General features: G+C 31.5%; 1 protein-coding gene and 1 long non-coding RNA gene across 2 annotated transcripts; both read left to right on the top strand.

Moving 5' to 3' along the window:
• Positions 1-8,308: 8,308 nt before the first annotated feature.
• On the top strand, positions 8,309-11,404 carry LOC133029189 (uncharacterized). The gene is made up of 3 exons (XR_009683362.1): positions 8,309-8,998; positions 10,971-11,063; positions 11,140-11,404. It is a non-coding gene; the product is annotated as an uncharacterized LOC133029189 (long non-coding RNA).
• Positions 11,405-13,244: 1,840 nt separating this feature from the next.
• Positions 13,245-14,496, top strand: LOC115696636 (uncharacterized). The gene is made up of 2 exons (XM_030623529.2): positions 13,245-13,795; positions 13,963-14,496. Exons 1-2 carry the CDS (start codon positions 13,615-13,617, stop codon positions 14,076-14,078), a joined length of 297 nt encoding a protein of 98 aa, XP_030479389.1. The 5' UTR covers positions 13,245-13,614; the 3' UTR covers positions 14,079-14,496.
• The last annotated feature ends 7,031 nt before the right edge of the window (positions 14,497-21,527 follow it).

Consider the following 21,527-nt stretch of genomic DNA (forward strand, 5'->3'; position numbering starts at 1 on the left):
TGAAGTTTTGTTTCTTTTAGGTACTCTATTACAAAGGTTTGTATTACATGTATTATTTATTTGGCTAATTAAGATTTTCGCCCCCTGAACTTTGACATGTACCAAATTATGCCCCCTGAACTTTTAAGGTCGTTAAAAATGCCCCCTGAACTATTGAGATTGTTGGATTTAAGGACTTTTTTCCAATTTTAGTAAAAAAGTCTAACATGGATGAAAATTCAGAGGGCATGATTTAGTACACGTCAAAGTTCGAGGGTTACGATTTGGTAGATATTAAAGTCTGGGGAGCATGGTTTAGTACATAAACAACTCTGAAATAGTAAAATTGAATGAAATTTGACAAAAGTCCTTAAATACAACGATCTCAATAGTTCAGGGGGTATTTTTAACGACCTTGAAAATTTAGGGAGCATGATTTGGTACATGTCAAAATTCAGGAGGCAAAAATCCTAATTAGCCTATTTATTTTTGACTATGAGGAGGTGGATTTTTTTATTAGAAAACATATAGCGTGACAAATTATTGTTCATATATTGAATATTTTTGATTAATGAGATTCATATATATAACTGTGTATATTGAATTCTTTATTCAAATAATTATTTTTAATTTCTACGTAATTATTTATTGTTCATATATCTAGAACCCTATTTGATTAAAGTTAAGATTATAAGATTAATTAATTTGTGATTTCTTTCTATACACATAATAATAATCTCACCTAATAACTAAAAATATTTTTTCTTTAATTTTTAATTGTATCACTTTCAAATAACATAGAAAAAAACTAGCATAAAATTTAGTATACGTGCCTCGCACGTAACTTTTTACTAGTATATATATATATATATTTATATATATGGGTATGCTATTAATGGGTATTACCCATGTATGGATATTTTATTCTTGACCATTAGATCAAATATCTAATGGTTGATATTTATAATTATTAATTAAATATTAAAAAATTAATATTTCCTATTTTGTTATTCTCTATATTCCTAAAATAGATCAAACTATTAATAGAAATAAAAAATTTATAAATGGAATTGTTATTTAAAAAATAAAACACACTAAAAAAATTAACAAACTATTTTTTTTTTTAATAAAAATTATTTTAAAGATTAAAAAGAAAAAAAGTGTATATTTATCTTTTTATAAAATTTCTTCATACTAGAATTCTGAATTGTATTACTGAAAATAAAAAAAATAATAATTTTAAGCTTTAAACTGTAATACACATAAAATGTATAAGATTTTTTTTTAAACCTAAAATCTTTAATTTTATAATAATTAACAATTATTTATATGTTTCTATTTTTTTTTTAAATACTTCAGCTTACCAAATCTATAAGAACAAAACCAATGAAAAAAATTTTAACAAAAAAAAAAAATGAAGGAAGAAAAAAGTGTCATAAACATTATTGAATAATGGCAATTGCCAAAACAAGAATTTCAGCACAAAAAATTATATTTGACCCCTAGACAAGATTATCATCTTCCAATCCTAAAAATATAAATAATGAACAACACCTCATGGTAATATCAAAAAAATCATTGGATGGTAATAATATTTTTCTAACAATGATAGCCTAAGTAAGAACTAAGAAGTATTGTAGCGTTTTATTTTTAAGAATATGAATAATATTAAGACAATTGGATTCTACAATCAAGCTCCTATTCTTCTAATAAAAAAAACACATTAATATACATGTAAATAATTTTTAGTTTTACAATAATAAATTATTAATAAACTCATAATTTCATAAAATAATAAAGTAGTAATTTTAATTAATTTTTAAAAATAATTTATAATTTTTTTTTTCAAATTATTAGTTGTAATTATTATTTCCAATTTTATAAAAAATAAATATAATTTTTTTTTTTTAAAAAATAATTTTTAGAAACTTGCCATACAAAGGTTATTAGATTATTACCTTATTAATTTTTTTTAGTTCCCATCAATGGGTATTACCCATTAAGAAGTGTTCCATGTATATATATATATATATATATATATATATATATATATAAATGGGTGACTATTCAATGGTTACATTTTTAATGTAACCATATGGTTACATTTTTTTTTTTGACCTGCAATAGCAGGTTACCAATAGGTAAAAATTCTATTTTTAGAATTAATTAATTATAATTAATTATTTTTTAAGTAATTAAATAAATATTTAACAAAGACCTATTTTAGCAATTAAAATTTTTAAATAATTTTTTTATTTATATATAAATCCCTTGATTTAATTATTTTAACAATTAACCTATTTAATTATAATATTTACACTTTTTTTTTTCAAAAATTTTAATTTATCGGAACAGGAAAGCCCCGAAGCCTTGGTCACCTCAATTTCCATCCTCCCATACTCTTGTTTCTCCCCAACCCTGACTATCCCACCCAGTTTCTGAAATATTAACTGGAGACCATAGCAGATTCCGAGCACGAACACGCCATTGGACTCGGCCCATTCAATGAAGCCGTCAGGGAAGCTCGGGGAGCCAGGAGTGTGTACGGAATGAGGACCGCCGGATAGGATGACGACTCGAGGCTTGTAGTCAGCAATGGTCTTGAGAGAGCTGGTTCCGAAAAGGCAAAGGGAGAAAACATCGAGAAATCGGATACGGCGAGTGATGAGATGGGTATACTGGGAACCGTAGTCGAGTATCAAAACCGTGTCTGATTCCACACTTTTGGGGTCGATGGCCATGGCTGGAGGCTAAAGAAATTCGACTCTGGACCCAACGTAATCAATCATCTTCTTGACGGTGCTGTGAAGGTTTTTCCTATTTTGATTATTCGTTGCCAACACACATAGGTAAGCTCCTCAATCTTGGCCTCTGTTGTGTTTTTAGGTGGATTCTTTTTGAGCTATATGAATATTGTTTCAATTCCTCTGTTTGGATTGAAAATTAGTAATGATGATATTGATGGTTACGATAAAATTTTTAGCTTAGCTTTTTAATCTTCTATTTGATATCTTTTAGTTGGTTGTGAATTTTGATGAGCTAGTTCGATAAAGTTCTCTCTTTTTCCCCTTTATTTCTTCGACTGGGCAAGATTCTTAGAGCATATTATTTTTGTCAAATCTTGGTTTCGTTAACTGATGGAACAATTGTGTGCGGCTAAAAAATAACAAACACTACGTTAGATGTACAGGAATGATTGATGTATAATTATGATTGTAAATAATAGTGTGCCATGAATCCAATACGTGGATTTCGAATTTGTTATATTGATGTAACTCAAACTTAAGATTCTAAGAGAAGAGAGATGAGAGAGCCATTCAAGATTAGTACTAATAAGATTAGTAGTGATGTTGATACTAGAAGCACCATTTAGTTTAAGAAATTGCAACCTTGTGAGGTTCCCAAGCTGAGAAAAAGGAATGAACGTGATCATATAATTGAATTCAAAGTTGAGATATGTGAGTCTACTTAAAGAACCGATAAACTCAAGAATTCTAGTAAAATCATTATTACTAAAATCGAGGTACCTCAAATGTTGTAATTCAAGCAAAGAAGGACCAATTTCACCACCCAGATAATGAAGATCAAGAGTGATAATATGATGAGTTAAGTTATGACAGCTGATACCTCTCCATGCACAACAATCTGGGCTATTACTTGTCCACGAGGATAGAAGATTGTCATCATCGACAAAGCCTTTCTTCAAGTCGAGAAGAGCTTTTCTCTCCTTCTCTATGCAATTACTACTACTCAAATCGGTGATGGGGTTCACTATAGCAATATAGTTATCATTGTCACTACACAGGAGGAAGCATAACTTTCAGTGTTTGGAAACGAGTTATAGGTATTAAACTAATATTGTTTTAAGGTCTAATGGATCTTACAGCGTGTTTTATCAATTACCATTCTCGTTTTCTATTTGTGTTTGCTTACCCCAGAGTATGTTCATATGAATCTTTTTGCGAGGGGGTTCGGGAATTGGGATGAAACCAAGATTAGAACCTTAGATATCTTTGTATTGAGACTCTTAATCTCAATTAAGCACCAAATGTGTTAATGATCAGAGTAGTATGTTCAGATGTATCTGAATTTGTGACTTTGTAGCCTTCTTTGGTTTTTCGTCCTTGATTCAAACTACAGAGATTATATCTCTTATTGAGCTCTTTTTTTTCCCCTCTGTCTATCTTTAACAAATGTGTAACAAGTGTTAGTTTTCATCCTTTTCAAGGGGGGTGAAAGGAGATTGCTATGTTGTTAGAAGTGGAGAATTTGAGGTCTTTGCAACTCAGGTATCATTTCATGCTCCAATAATACTTTATTGTCTTTCCCCAATTCAGACATTTTGTTGAGTGGATGTAATTGCATGAAATGTTTTTTGGCTAATTCTTTCTCTTGATGCAACCTACAAAACAAACAGGTATTGTACATATATAATTTTAACAACATTACATAAGTATTTTTAAATTATTTTAGTTTTAATTATTAATAACTCGTTCCAAAAGTGAAAATTTTGTTTTTATGTGGTAACAGATATGGAAAACCGTTAGTAATTCTACTTGGGTACAATAACCACAACAGAACATGTGTATTTGGATTCTATCTTCTTCAAAATGAGAAATGGGAAAATTATAAATGGCTTCTTAAGACATTCTTAAAGTGTATGGAGGGTAAGATGCCAAAATGCCTGAAACAGTTCATCGAATATGCTCATGGAATTTACTAACAAATGCAATTTTTCATATACATAAAACTGGATTCACCAAAGATTTTAAGAAATTGATCTTTAGGTATAATATATTTTAAATTTTTTTATTAATTATTTAGCTATGTTATATTTAAAGTTATTGTCGATTTAATTTTAACAATATTACTTACTTAATTTCACATTCATTAAGGTATTATTCAAATAGCGAATGGGAAGATAATTGGAAGAAATTGAAAGATGCTTACAACCTATCCAACAATATTTGGTTTAATGAACAATATGCTACGAGGCATAAGTGGGCAGATACATTTTTGCGGGGTCATTTTTTCGGTGGGGCCAGGGCAACTGGAATATGCGAGTTTATGAACGCATTCATCAAAAAAGATTTAGAAAAAGGGCTACCATTGTGGATGTTCTTGAGGCATTGCGACAATGGCGTTGCTGCCTTACGTTATAATGAAATGGCAGAAAATTACAAGACGAATATGACTGATCCATGTCCAAAACTGACAAGCATGCCAAACATTGAAGAACAAGCAGCTTCAATCTTTACAAGGAAAGTATTCAACCTAGTCAAAGCTGAGATAAAAAGGGGAGATAAGTATTCTTGCTCAAAGTCTGAGATTGTACCTAATTATGATTTATTTCAACACCCAAACGAGTTTGGTATCATATTATGCTACCAAATCTCAAAGAGCATTCACCAAGGCTATGAGTGTGATGTCAACATTGGTAGAAGACCTACAAAATATGACAAACAATGAAGATGGAAATGAAGATTTTCGGCTTACAATTCAAATTGACGATCCAAAAGTAGAAGCAAATAAGGGTAGGCCAACGAAATTGCAATCCTCTCAAAGATTGTTTGCTGAAAGTGGTAGTAAAATAAAGGAGCTAATTAAGCCTAGATTATGCAAAACATGCAAATGTAATGGACATAACTCAAGAAGTTGCCCACATAAGCAGGATGATGGAGAAGAAAGCTCAAAGGGACAAAAAAGTTGAAAGAGGTTCTTAAATTTGGACTGGTTCTTAATTTTTATTTGATAATAATCATATTGTTTGAAATGTTTTTTTTTTTTTTGAATATTATAATTTGGACGGATACTATTATATATTATAAGATTGATTATGTTTTAAATATTACAGTAATATTTTCTTTTATTCAAAATAAAAAAATATCAATTTTTTTTTTTTTTATTTAAATTTCAGTATAATTCTAAATTATATTAAAAAAAGCTAGAATCATGATATCAACTCCAAAATTTTTGTTTAAAATAAGGATTGCTTAAATTTATAGCTTTTAATCAAGAGAAATTTAAGCCAAATGACATTAATTTGATTTTATTTGCAATTTTGACTCCACTTATATTAATATATTTTATACGGCTTGTTTTTTCAAACTTTTATTAATAGGTATACCAATTGTTTGATTATACATTTCACTATTCAATAAGCTTTATTTCATTTTCTTTCTATGTCAGAACTTTTTTTTTTTTTTTATTTATTTAAATATACATCAAAACTTATACGTAAACAACTGAATTTTAATTTTACATATAAACAATTTTGTTGTCTTAATACATTAGAAATTTTTTTAATTTCTAAAGAAAGTGATATTTTTAATGATTGCCACGTTCTTCAATTCATTCATGTGCACCACTTGTGTGTTTCTATTTTATAGCTTACACACAACACACAACACACACTACTCACTTCCACCTTATTACGATTTTATTAGTGCCAACCACAAAATTACCATTATACTCTTTGTACCTTAATGTATCTAGTTAACTAAAATTTAATCAAATAAAATTTATTATAACAACAAAATTTATAATTTACTTAAACATTTTTTTTTAAATTTAAAAGTAATTAAATAGCGAATAGTATTCTCACAATTTTTTTTTTTTTTTTTTTTTTTTTTTTTATAATAGTTTTGAATTTTTGTAAATAAAATTAATTTTAGGTATAATATTGAAAAGACTCCATTAATCAATCCATTTAATTTAAATTCTATAATTAAAAAAAAGAAAACCAAAATCTTATACCAATTATAATAGTGTAACTAGTAAGTTTTCTTAATATTTGATTGTTGTTAGTTTTATATATAAGTGGCCAACTAAACAAATAATTTTGAAACTTTACAAGAAAAAATAGTTATGGTAAAATTAACTAAAAATTGTATTCATTTATATTTTTTTAAAAAACATTATCCACTTATACAACAAGACTAAACATTTGTAAATATTAACAAGTCGTAACTTTTGAGGGGTATGATCGTGAAATGTCATAAGTTTAGGAACCAAAAATACTAATTATTTGTTTGTTTGTATAGGTAAGTGCTCACTTTAGGTGAAGATGGTGGCATGATCTAGTGTGCTTGAGTAAGGATGACAATTATACCTGCGGGTACCTGCCCTCATGTACAACACTATAGATACGTTATGATTATCCATTGTTAGAATGCTAATAGCCAAAGATCCTCTATAGATGATGTAAATTGAATAGGGACAAATTTACTATTCTACCCTTCAATGTATTTTATCCAACAAATTGAAGAATATAAATAATACAACTAAGTTGAACTTAACCATATCAGGATTAAGATCCATAAGCCTAAGATGAAACATTGATATTGACTTAGAAAGATATAACATTAAGTTTATGATGTTTTATCCAAATTCAATATTGGTCTCTTCCAATGTATACTCCATACATCCGATACTGGTAAATTTTGCCAATGCCCTGGAAAGGAGATAACACTTATCCAAGGTGTAAGTATACCTTATCGTTGATTATCATGTCAGTCTAAATCCAGTGAACTGACAAATCATTAGAATTAAACTTTTAAACACATAATCATGATTATATTTCACTGTGCTGACGATACTATAATCATGAACAAATATATACATATTTATACATGTTTTGGACTTAATAGAATTTATATATTAAACATAATCATGAAATAAATCATGTGAACCATGCAACATAAAAGCGATTTCTGATCTTATATTAATTAGTGAATCTGATTATATTGAAATAGGTTTTATTTAGGGCATAAAACCCAACATATGCCCCTATTCATAGGAATATAGGTTTTTTGTTATTTTGTTGAGATCAGTTTAATATCTTCTTTTTGACTATGTATTCCGCGGCTGACATATATCTCGTGAATATCAGTTGAATAGTTTTTATCCTTATTTCGCTTAAGACTATAAAGTCAGCGAGTTTTGAATTTAAAATTTTAATATATTTTTTTTTTACATCTACATTGATTTTTTTTTACTAAAAGAATGTTGAATATTTCTTATTTTTATTTTGAGGGGGTACAATTTGATAGTAAACTATTTAAATATATTGTAAACCAAATAATATCAAAAAATTTAATTTGGTGTAATGGTTCTACCACTTGTTTATTGTTGAGGAGATCTGAGTTCGAGACCACCTACTTTACTTTTATTTTCATTTTAGAAAAAATAATTTCTTTATGATAGAGGTGAGAACGCACCAATTAATTCTCATTTACCATAGTATCTAATATAATAAATTGTTTTACATCCTTAATTTATAAATTAGGAATGTTTATAATAGTTACCTTTTAAATAATATGTTCTTATATTTGGAATGTTATAATTGGTTATTTAATTATATTTTTATTAAATGAAATAATTATATTTTCATAATGGAAACATTCCTTCAAAATTAATATATGGTATCTACGGTTATGATGGCCATATATATTGAATAATAAAAATGTTTATTAATATTTTATGTCTTATTATTTAGTATGAATTCTATCAATGATCATGAATGGAGAAATAGCATTGAGCATAAAATTCAAAATTTAGAGAAAGAAATGAAAGAAATCAGAGAGTGTCTTACAACAAAAAGGAATGCAGAAATAGATTTACAGGAAAATATTGAAAATAAAAAGATAAAACGGATGAATGTTGGTTGGAAGTATGAGGAAGAATTGTGTGCAATAGCAGAAAAAAAATTCATCATCAGCAGATAATGTGTCTCCCATAAATACTTTCAAAGGAGATAATGTTTTCTTCGAAGATTTTAAACTAGAAAGTACACTAAGAAATAAGGACAGAGATATGTTACAGTATATATATTCAAACTCCAATGATACCCAGTAAGTGTTATGATTATTTTGTATTATTAATTAAATTTATTTATTTTCATGTATGTCTAATTTACACATTTTTCATGTATAGGCAAGTGATTGTAAGGAATAGTCACATTCATCTTTTACGATCAGACTTTCGATACCTTGGCCCTGGAAAAGATGTAGAAATAACGGTAATTAATGTGACTATATTATGAATAAGGTGTTTTGATGGTTTCATTGTTTATATTAATTTTGTTTCTGTTAGGTTTTATGCCCTAAATAAAACTCCATTTCAATGTAATCTATTTTATTCAACATCAATAAAGAAACAGAAGTATTTTTCATTCATTTGTGTATGTTTTGGTTCACTTTATCAATTGCTTGTCTATTTAATTTATAAATTCATCTTAAACCCTTTTCACATACTTGATCATGTTTATTGTGCTGTCATCACATTGGAAAGTAAACATGACTATGTGAATAAAGTTCCTAGATTTATCAGACACAGGATTTTACTGATATGATAATCTACAACAAGAGTTTACTTGTATTTGGAGAAATACTATGTTCTTTCCAGAACATTGGTTAAAGTAAAGCTCAGGTTGGATGCATGGAGTATGCATCGGAAGGGACCGACATTGAACTTTGACTTAGATTTAATTAAACTTATCGTAAAATCTATTCAAGTCAATATCGCCAAGTTGATCCTAGATCAAATGATCTTAATCCTGTTATGATTAGGCTCAATCTTGAAAGGCTATTCGTGTTCTTTGATTTGTTAGTTAAGCATACTTTTAGGTCAGGGTGATACGTACATTTTGGGAACACGGTAGTGCAATTGAGTGGGAGCGCTAGCATAAACATGGAATCTATAGCTTCTATCTGGCGAATAGTAAGCAAAGGATGATCTCCTTCGAGCTTGACCAAACAAAAATAAATGGTAGAGATCTCATTTCACATAAGCTGAAATATCATTTATACGGGGTCAAGTGTTTTAAGGATAAAATACATAGTAGGGTGTTACGGTAATCTAATCCCTTTACAGTGTAGATCATTCATATAGAGGATCATTGATCAAATTAAGATTATAACAATGGATAACTAATGATGTGTCTATATGGTGGAACATATAGAGCATTCTATATACTGAGAGTGCAATTCTAAGTTCTATGCGTGGATTCAACGAAGAATTAATAAGTTAGTGAATTTTAGTGCTAAATTCTTGATCTACTTATTGGAAGCTCGGTTATATAGACCCATGGTCCCCGCACTAGTTGAGATAATATTGTTTGTAAGACTCATGTAATTGGTTTTGATTAATCAATTATAATTCACAAGTTAGACTATGTCTATTTGTGAAATTTTCACTAAGTAAGGGCGAAATTGTAAAGAAAGAGTTAATAGGGGCATATTTGTTAATTATGATACTTTGTATGGTTCAATTAATAAATATGATAAATGACAATATTATTTAATAATTATTTATAGTTATTAAATAGTTAGAATTGACATTTAAATAGTTGAATTAGGAAATTGGCATTTTTGAGAAAATCAGATACAAAGGTGTTAAAATTGCAAAATTGCAAAAAGCAAGGCCCAATCCACTAAGCCATGGCCGGCCACCTTTGTAGGCTTTTTAAGTTGATATTTTCATTATTTTAATGCCGAATAATTCAAACCTAACCCTAGTGGAATGCTATAAATAGATAGTGAAGGCTTCAGGAAAATTACACTTTCTGAATCAGAAAAAAAAACTGAGCCTTCTCTCTCTTCCTTGGCCGCCACTCTCTCTCTCTCTTCTTCCTTCATATTTCGAACTTACCCTAGTGATTAGAGTAGTGCGCACACACAACAAGCAATACCTCAATCATAGTGAGGAAGATCGTGAAGAAAGATCATCAGCAAAGGAGACTCAGCATCAAGGATTCAGAGAAAGAGATCCAGGTTCAGATCTTGATAATACTCTGCTACAGAAAGGATACAAGGGTTAGAGGTCTGAACGGAAGGAGTCATTTAATTCCGCTGCACCCAATGTCAGGTTTCTTAACTTTATATGTGTTTAATTTATCGTTTTAGAAAGTTCTTATTTAGGATGTTAATAAACATACTTGTGAGTAGATCTAAGATCCTGATAAAATAAATTCCAACAGTTTCATCATATAGTTTTTGACTATGGTCGCTACTTTATTAACCAATGATGAGAGGACCAAAACTTGTGGAAAAGCAAGAAGATGGTATCTTCCAGCTAACATAACTGTAAGTACTAATAGTTATATTGTATTCATAATTATATTGGAACAAAATTATAACATGAACATATTGGATTGTGTAGAATGAGACGCTACCCTACAACAATCTACCACTTTATCAACGTTGGAAGAAAATGCATTATTATGATTTATACATGGGTTCTCTTGATAAGTGTAACGAGGTATGATAATATAATTCTTTATTTAATTTTTTTCTTCAATAATTACAAAGTAACATGGAAATTTTTTAGATTTTCATTCCACTTTTATTCTCGAAACATTATATTCTCGCACGACTATTGGTGTCTCTAAAAAAAGTTAAAGTTTGGGACTCACTTGCTGACAAAGATAGTCCAATAGTATATTCATCTAAGATTAAGGAAATAGTAAGTAAGTCTTTCAAATAATATTATGGTTTTTTTAATTTTAAATAATATTAAGTTTTTTTTTTTTTTTACAAAAATAAAACTTTTTTTTAAAATTTCAAAAATTTATACATTTTAATTATCTTATTATGTTGTCTTTATGTATATGTGTGGAATTATAGCTCCGAAATCTTGATTTGGGTCTCGAGAGTCAAATTAAAAACAAGCCAGCTAATTTTAGCTTCGCTAGCTTTATTATTGTGCGTGCTGATTACGTCCCCAAACAACCTAATTTGTTTGACTGCGGGGTATTTACTATATTATTTATGATTACGGCTTGTAAAGTTGATGTGCGGTCCTTTCAGGTTAGACATTTTTAAGCTCTTTTATTTTTTATTTTATTTATAACATTATTTTTTTTTCAATCTTGTGTGATTAATTTGTATTTCTTTTATGTTTCTGTTATCCAGTTTGATTCCAATGAAGAAAGATGTTTCATAGCTTGTTGGTTGGCATATTCAAATTACAACTTAAATAGAGAGAAACTTGTGAAGGATGTGACAGACTTCTGCTTGAGTAGAAAATCATAAAATGTCATTTAATGATAGACTAAGCTCAAATGTTATCATAGAATGTCATTTACCTTATTTATCCTTGCATTTTCATATAGCTAAATTGTTCTTACACAGTAAGATGGTTATATGTCAATAATGGCATATAACTTCACTTATATCATGGCTGAATATTTATATATAAAGTTTCAGTTGTTTCCTTCTTGATGAAAAAATATAATGAGAAAGTAAAGGCTTTTCAAACATAATGTGATATTGTAGGTTTTAAACCGTCGCTTATAGTAAAGTTTTCATGTTAATTTTAAATTTTGTATTTCTCAACGACGGTTTTAAATAGTCATTGAGTTGCAAAAAAAAGAAAAATTTCTGCTTTTTTCTCTTGTATTTATTAATTTATAATTTGTCATTAATTAGTTAAGATAAAGTATAAACATAAATTGAAAATGAACAAAAACTGAAATATATACAAACTATGTAATCAACATAAAGTATAAACATTTATTAATCTTTAGCTGGTATAAAAAAAAACTAATCATCAGATAAAGTAATCATCACCACTTGCTAGCAAGAGATCTGCAAATCAAACTATAAAAACTCTAATGTAGAGATAATGAAGGAAAATAAAATTAATTAGGCATGAAATGCATGATATTCCATTAACTAGCATATAGAGCAACTTAATTTAGATTAAAGAGAACAATTTCTTCTACATGAGTTGCATCGTTTCTCATACTCAATTACAGAATGTCACCCTATATAGGATTTAAACAATTGTCATGTAAACCAAACAAATAGGTAAGAGAAAATAATTTCTGTCTACATTAAACTAGCATCAGAGATAATATATACCAGGACTCATTCAAAAAATAACTTTTTCTAGATTATTTTAGATCAATTTTACACCCTTAGATTAAAATATTTTAAATGACCAGGTGCAATAAGTCAATTAAGGTTAGAGACTCACCAAACAATAGGATAATTTAGATATTCTTCTACTAAAAACAAAAAGAAGCAAGTATATATGAGTAAGGAGGCCACAACGAGACTTTTACCAATCTGAAATGACCAAAATAATTCTTTCACTATTATAACTCTTCCCATGGGAAATTAACAATGTAAACCATAAAATTTCTAGAAGGAAACACATAATATCATTCATGAAAAAACAAGGTGCTTGTTAAAGTAAGTTTATGTATATATTTTTATAGAAAGAAAAAACAATACTATTTACTTAGAGTAGGAAATTCAACTCATTTCTCATGCAATAATTGTTGGTTTGATAAGATATAATTTACTTACTCAGAGTAGGAAATTCAACTCATTTCTCATGTCTTGAAAAAGTCTTATCGAATTTGAGTCCTTGGCAGTTGACAGTGGCTCAACTCCAAATACATAACTTCAGATATAGTGTAATGGTTGTTTTTCTAGGTATAATTTACTCATGAGTAGGCAGAGGTTTTGTTGAAGGGTCATGACTTATTTATCATGTTTTGGAAAATCCATTAGCCATTTTGAATTCTTCGTCAATTGGTTAGTTCAATAGTATATTACTCATTGTCTGCAATGCAAAGTATGTACCTTTGTCTTCTTAGAATTTCAAATATTTTTTAAAGAGGTAAAAATGTGCTTCTTACTACTCTCTCAGGTGAAAGAAGATACTGATCTCTTTATCATTGATGAAGTTGGAAAGATGGAGTTGTACAGTTCATCTTGTTTCCCTGCTGTTCTTAAAGTTCTGGAATCAAATATACCAATCTTAGCTTCTGTTCCAATTCCAAAATCTGGACGTGATATACCTGGAGGTATACTATAATAAACGGATCTGGTTATTATCTTGCCATGACTACGAATGCAAATGAGTTTTGGTGCTGAAAGTTAAAAGCTCTTTCTAGTGATATATAACTGTATGCTTTTATTCTTTGCCATGTGCAATGATTTTGCTAATGATAGTGAGATTGAATTTCTGCAGTTGCTAGATTGAAGAATCATCCTGGTGCAACGATCTTTACACTCACTGAGAGTAACAGAGATGCAATGAAAGAGCAGATATCCTCTCTTTTGGCTGATTTACTGAGAAAAATATAGACCTTTAAGAGTGATTGGATTTGTAATATTTTAAGCTATCATTTTCCTCACTTGGGTCAGAGTTTGGTATGCAGGCTAGTTTTAGCAGCAGGTCAATGGATTTAGAATCAGTTAGTCTTTCCTTATGACCGTTTCCTTCTCTATATTTGCTCTTTACAGTTTCTAATAGAAAAATACTGGACTTACCATTAACTTATGAAAGAAACTATTGTCGTATACTTGATTTAACACATGTTGTGCTTTCAAATTGTTTGTAGCACACCCACACACCTTTTTTGACATTTACATGAAAAGTGTTATATGCCAAAGAATCAGAGTATTTGAAACAAATAAACAAACAAAAGCCAACTGAAATGTATTTCGACTCATGATGAGTTGGACTCAAATGGGGACTACGAGCTTCGTCTACCTTGTTCAGTTTGTAGCATTTATTTGGCCAAAGATGAGAAGGACTTAGCTGTATCTTGCATGTCTGTAGTTTTTTGGTTTATATACTGACAACCAATTCATCACACAGTAAGTTGATTTGATTATGATTTATGATATTCAAAAGTATATAAGTTCATAATCTAACATCTGTAGGGGTTTACTTGGTTTATGACAGATGTGGTCCACCATTTTTCACAATCATGTAAATTTGATTAGCAGAGATTAGAAAGAAGTACATGCAACTTTCTAACATTCTCTTGCAGCTTGCGTTCAACAATTTTCGCATCACTTGTTTCCTGTCACCAAATACAAATGAATGAATTGCAATTCTTACATATTGTTATGGGATTATAAACTTCATGATATATCCCAACACAAAAACAAACCAACAAACGAAAATTTAACAATAAGATCATAAACATCATGATATACAAACCAAAGATTGTTTGGAGCTTGAGCCAGCAGAGGCCAATGAGGTAAAAGGCTGAGATTAATTTAATGAAAGAAATAAAGAAAAAATCTAATAAACTAGTAGTCACACATGGAAAAATCAAGTTCATAATTTTTATTTCTATGACAATTAATTAAAATCCAGACATAAATAAGCACAACAACACTTTCGGGAACTAAATAATATTGGTATGGTTTGTTTCTTCCACTAGTTGCATTTCTCATGCATTTCATTGAGGAATTAAAACAAACACTTAATGGGCACACAAATTCTGTCCACATTTTCTGTTTACTTTGTAATCTCACTTAGTCCCATTACAAACAACTCAATAAGTTATGCAAAGCAAACACATTTAAAAAAAAGATAATAAGTGGTGATTGTGAAAATCAAATCGAGAAAACACATAACTCACCAATAATGGATTACAAGACAACACCTGAATTTTCGTTGTGACTGGACATTGAGAAGGCGATGGAGGGAAAATTAGAAATGGGCTGAGAGGGCAAAGAGGGCAAATTTTGCTAATATATATCATATTATAATGTTTCAAATGGTAACAATATACACAATTTCTAAATGTCAGAATTAAACATTATAAACTAATTACGACTAACCTAACTGTAATTAAAGAATCGGATAATAGCTAAATCAAATCCCTATAGAATGTCAATGTAGAACGCTATTCAAAATAGAGAGAATGACTTGATAAAACTCAAAATAACCATACAAAACCCTAAGTAAAGTACCTGATTTGAGCGAAGCAATTATTTTATCCAGCGGCCAATGAGTGAAACAGAATTCGTCCACTCCAATCTTCGATCTCCAATCTCCGATCTAAGTTTGAAAAAAATTCTAGGGTACAGCTGATTGAGTTGAAGAAAGCCAAAATGGCAGAGAGAAAGAGAGAGAGATAGAGGGAGTGAGATCGGAGAAGATGGAGGCGCAGGGGTTTGACGGGTTCGAGAGCAAGATTGAGGGAATGAAAGAGTAAGGAACGTTGAACATAATGTGAAAAGAAGTACAATATTGATGATGTACAATGTTGACATCTCTATACAATAAACTGTAATCATTTTATGTTTCCAAAAAAAAAAATGTAATCATTTTAAATTAAAACTAGGTGATCTAGCACGTGCACAATGCACGTGCTTAGCTCTTCCATTTTATTTATATTTTAATTTATTTAATTTTTATTTCACAAATAATTATAACAAAAATTTATATAATTTAATTTTTACATCTTATCTTAATTATAGTATAACTTACAAAATACATATTTTATTATTATACTTGAGTGTTGTCGAGTGAATTTCGCAACACCAAAATGTATTATTTAATTAATATAAAAAAGAATTTTCAGGGAAGTGACAAGTGCGAGTATTCGACCTAGAATGGCGAGTACTCGACTAGGAATGCAAGAACAAATAACAAGGCTGGAAAATGTAAATAAGACAAAGAATTATAGTGGTTCAGTCAGATTGTGATCTGCTTAGTCCACTGTAGCAAAGGATTCGTAGGTGCCATTTTCATGGTGGATTACCCCTTTATATACAAAGTAGGTGTCCAATCGGTTACACAAGGATTACATTCATTGTTCATCCATTATTTACATATTGAATGGCAATAATTAAACCCAAACAACGTTAACATCAATAAATGTGTAACAGTTACTAAGTTAATCAACGTATGCATCTTCCGCATCTGCGAGCTGACTGTTCATGTTCCGCTTGTTGAGCTCCCAGGGTCGCCAGTACGTTTGGAACGTCTGCGCCCTTAGGTAATCGCCCCTCGTAGACATCGCATGTTTGAGTTGGTAGAACTTGGACATGCAAAATTATATCGGTCTGTCGGGGCTATTGGGTCGTTGGGACCAAATTGTATCATAGAAAGTTGGTCTCTATGTTTTCGCGTAAATATAGAGGGGATACTCGCACATGTTCTGACACACGCGAGTTGGATCTACCCTGCATAATGAGAATTGCGGTTATGCGGTGCGACTTAGGTCGCACTCGCAGTATCTCGCTGGTTTTGTCCTGGGCGAGGTCTAAAACTTCGAGAAGTCTCTCATGGACATTCCAGCTTTCATTGGAAATCTGAATACACGTGTCTTTTAAATAAGAGTCTGGTCTCGAGTTTCTAGGTGAGAGAAATCTCACTATAACACATGCCCCTAGTTTCGCGATGTGACAGGAGCGGTCACTGAGGGAAACTATTATTCGAGAGACAGGTGAAAGGTTGTCACGAGGAGGTGACCTTTTGGTTGTCCCATCGAGGGTTTCGAAAAATGACGGCTATAATTATTAGTAATTATTACCTTTATGGTGCCACTGTTGGGAATTATTTTACCAGGATCTAGATTTACTAACAAGTATGTTGGATTAACAACCTAATATGAATTCTAAAACAATGAAAATAAACACATATAAAGTTAGAAAACCTTACAGTGGGTGCAGCGGAATAATATGACTCCTTCCGTTCAGATCTCTAGCCCTTGATTCCTTTCTGTAGCAGAGCATCACCAAGATCTGAACCTGGATCTTCTTTTCTCCTTTGATGCAGAAATTCCATAGTCTTCCATACTATGATTGAGATACCACTTGATGTGTGTGGGCACTACTCATCTCACAATGATTTCGAAATTTCTCTCTCTTTTCTCTCTTAATTTCGTGGCTGATCATGCATAGAAGAGAAGAGAACAAGGTTGCTTTATATAGGGAAAAGGGAGAGCACAACTTTCCAAATAAACAGTTTCCTCTTTTACTGTGTAATTGATTAACTGCCTTATTTAGTGTGATCCACCACTTTCCTATTATAGCTAGGCTTTGATTAGCAATTACATGGCAATTAAAAAATAAAAATAATAATTGGGAAACACAAAGGAGTGCTCGGCCATAGAGGGAAATGGGCCTCACTTGGATTTTGCAGTTTCCTCAATTTTATTTCAATTTCTCCAAAAATGCCATTTTTCCAATTCTAATCATTTAAATGCCAAAACTAATTATTTAATAACTAAAATAGATTATTAAATAATATTGTCATTTAAAATAATTATTAATTAGACATACAAAGTCTCTTAATTAATAATTAAACCTAGAAACCCTTTTCTTTACGATTTCATCCTTAAACTGTGAGAATTCATAAAGTAGACATAGTCTAACTTTTAGAATTATAATTGATTAATTAAAATCAATTAACTGAGTCTTACAAGCAGTATGGCCTCAACTAGTATGGGGACCATGGGTCTATATAACCGAGCTTCCAATAAGTCGAACCGAATTTACCAAGTAAATTCCCTAACTTATTAATTCCTCATTGAATCCACACTTAGAACTTGGAATTGCACTCTCAGTCATATAGAAACGCTCTATATGTTCCACGATATATACACGTCATTAGTTATCCATTGTTATAACCCTAATGTGATCAATGATCCTCTATATAGATGATTTACACTGTACAGGGATTAAATTACCGTAACACCCTACAATGTATTTTATCCTTAAAACACTTAACCCTGTATAAATGATATTTCACCTAAGTGAAATGAGATCTCCACCATTTATCTTCGTTTGGTTAAGCTCGAAGGAAATCATCCTTTACTTCTATTTGCCAAATAGAAGCTATAGATTCCATATTTATGTTAGCGCTCCCCCACTCAATTGTATTACCGTGTTCCCAAAATGTACGTATCACCCTGATACAAAACTAGGCTTAACTAACAAATCAAAGAACACGAATAACACTCTTGAAATTGAGCCTAACCATATCAGGATTTCGATCATGTGATCTAGGATCAACTTATGATATTGAATTGAATAGATATTTACGGTAAGTTTCAAAATCTAATTCAAAGTTCAATATCGGTCCATTCCAATGCATACTCCATGCATCCGATACTGGTAAACTTTGCCAATGTCCTGGAAAGGACATAACACTTTTCCAAGGTGTAAGAATACCTATCGCTGATTATACCATGTCAGTCTAAATCCAGTGTTCTGACAAATCAGGGAATCTACTTTTGAACATATAATAAAGATTATATTCCACTGTGCTGACAACACTATAATCTTTAACCAACTCATATGTTCTGGACTTAAAAAGAATTCATACATTATATACACATATAATCATGAAATAAATCATGTGAACCATGCAACATAAAATGTTATTTCTGATCTTTATTAATAAGTAAATCTGATTATATGAAATGAGTTTTATTTAGGGCATAAAACCCAACAGCCACGTCACGAAACTCTTCGGTTTTCGTGCAGGCGTGGCCATAGTTGGCCGTTAGATTGGGCGACCTTAGGCATTCTGGCTGCCACGTGTCACAATCCCAATAAATAAGGGATATGGGTATTTAAACGCTTTGATACGAATCAAATTTCCCATTTTTCCCTCTTACTCTTAACTTCCCTCCATTGCATACACTTTGAAAAATCCATTCCCAGATTTTCTACCATTTTTCCACAACATTTCCAATCTCAGAAGTGATCGAGAGCAATCGCAGAAATCAGAACTAAAGGTTAGTTTCCAAATCACTGCATTTTCGTTTTCTGTTTTGGAGAAAATATGCTTTATTTTATGGGTTTGGGTGTTTTAAAAGGCTTTTTAGGAATGTATGCTAGTGGGTGTTGATGAGGTTATGTGTTTTAGGTAAGAAAACCTGGGTAAAATTCATAGAATATGACCTGTAAACTGACATAACCGCACACAATTCGTAGGCACTGTTTCACGTCTTGAATACTCGCGGATATTCAGATGAACAATTTGAATGTTCGCGGGTGTTAAGATGAAAAGCTTGAATACTCGCATATTTCCAAGACTTATTTCCATTTGACTATTAGCCAGATCTTTTAGGATTTTTATATGTCGTGGGCTGAGTTGTGAGAGTATTAATTGCCATTCCAAATGGTGGGTGTGTCACAGTATTCTAATGGCCATATATGCGATTATATGCCCCTTGAGATACTGTGATACACCCAGCCATTTGTTGACGTGCGTTAATACTCGAATGATCGTACTCTTTGGTTGATAGGTAGTCTCGGAACGGTGGGGGTCTCCCAGTAACTTCAGGGTTATGCTCGAAAATGCATACCTCTTGAGTCACTGGGAAACTCCCAGCCGTTTCTGGAGGTATACCGTTTAACTGAGGATGCGTGAATTACTTGCCCAAGATAGTTGTATCTCTTCTCGCACATTGATGGGATGGTCATTATTCGCATGGAGGCTGACCATTCTGTCGAATGCGACTTTATAATCTACTGCGGGTGAGATCACTTACTTTATTTTTCACACATCCATCACGCTGAAAAGATCTTCTATCTTTCAGATGAGCGATTTATCGGATAGCCAGCAGCTCAGCTCAGGAGGCCACGCATTTGACGGTGAGTCTGACCAGGAGAGGGACAGTTTTCTCCCCACGGATATTTCTGAAGTGGAGGCCGCCCAAATAGAATTGGGTCCGATGTCTTCCGTGGACATCGAGAGGATGGTACAGGAACTCGCAGAACCTGGGACCATCGATATTCGGGACAGTGAGTCCACAGTGTCGGCACGCGACTATCTTATACATACGAGGCATGCTCCTGACGTCGAGGTCGAGGAGATGGACGAGGAATGGACGACTCCAGCTCGCGAGTCAGGTGGGGAAGAGGAGGAGGCGGAAGGGAGTGGGACAGATTCGGTCGACGACTCCCAACTGAACGAGCCCTTTGCGTGCGAGGATTTAATCTCGAGGGTTGCCAAATCAGACTTCACCACCTTTGTGAGGTTGAATTTGCTACGGCTCGCGTTTCAACGTCCTAAACCATCTCAGAGAGCGCACCTTCCATTTACTAACCCTGCGATCATTCCCACAGAGGATGTGGTAGTCTCAATACCCATCCTTTGGTGTGGTGTATCGGTCCCCTTTCACCCCTTCGTCGCAGCCATTCTCAGGCGATATGATGTATCGCCCTTTCAACTAACTCCCAACAGTTATCGCACTGTCCTAGCTTTCTATGCGATGTACATGGAGTACGTCCATAGGGCTCCCTCAGTAGAAGAGTTCAGTTATTTCTACGACATAAAAAGCGTAGGTCTCCATAACGGCTTCTACTGCTTTAGCAAATGGGCGACTTCTGAAATCAACGGAGTTGAGGGAATGGTGTCGAACATGGGTGATTGGAAATCGAAGTGGTTTTACGTCTTTAAGGTTCCTGGGATTAGGACTGACTTTAATCGCAGACCCAGTGTTGTGAAAATTATATTGCTTTATAATTGCGCAAGTGTACACAATCACAAACAAGTAATACAATGATAAGTAAATCAAAATTCGTCTCCACAGGGACTTTTTACTAAATAATGTTAAATCAACTAAAAGTAATTCCAAGAATTTCAAATAAAAATAAAATAAAGTCACACATTAATTCACAAGAAAAATTGATAGCTTTGAATCTAAACTTGAGAACTAATTTTTTAAACTAAATAAACTAAAAAATAAGAAACTAGAAGTGATTAAAATGGTGGTAATTTCAGATTTAGAAAATAGACTTGGGTGATTAATTTCCACTTGTATGTCCCAGTTG

This window comes from Cannabis sativa, chromosome 7 (assembly GCF_029168945.1).
Source record: "Cannabis sativa cultivar Pink pepper isolate KNU-18-1 chromosome 7, ASM2916894v1, whole genome shotgun sequence".
Lineage (NCBI taxonomy): Eukaryota > Viridiplantae > Streptophyta > Magnoliopsida > Rosales > Cannabaceae > Cannabis > Cannabis sativa.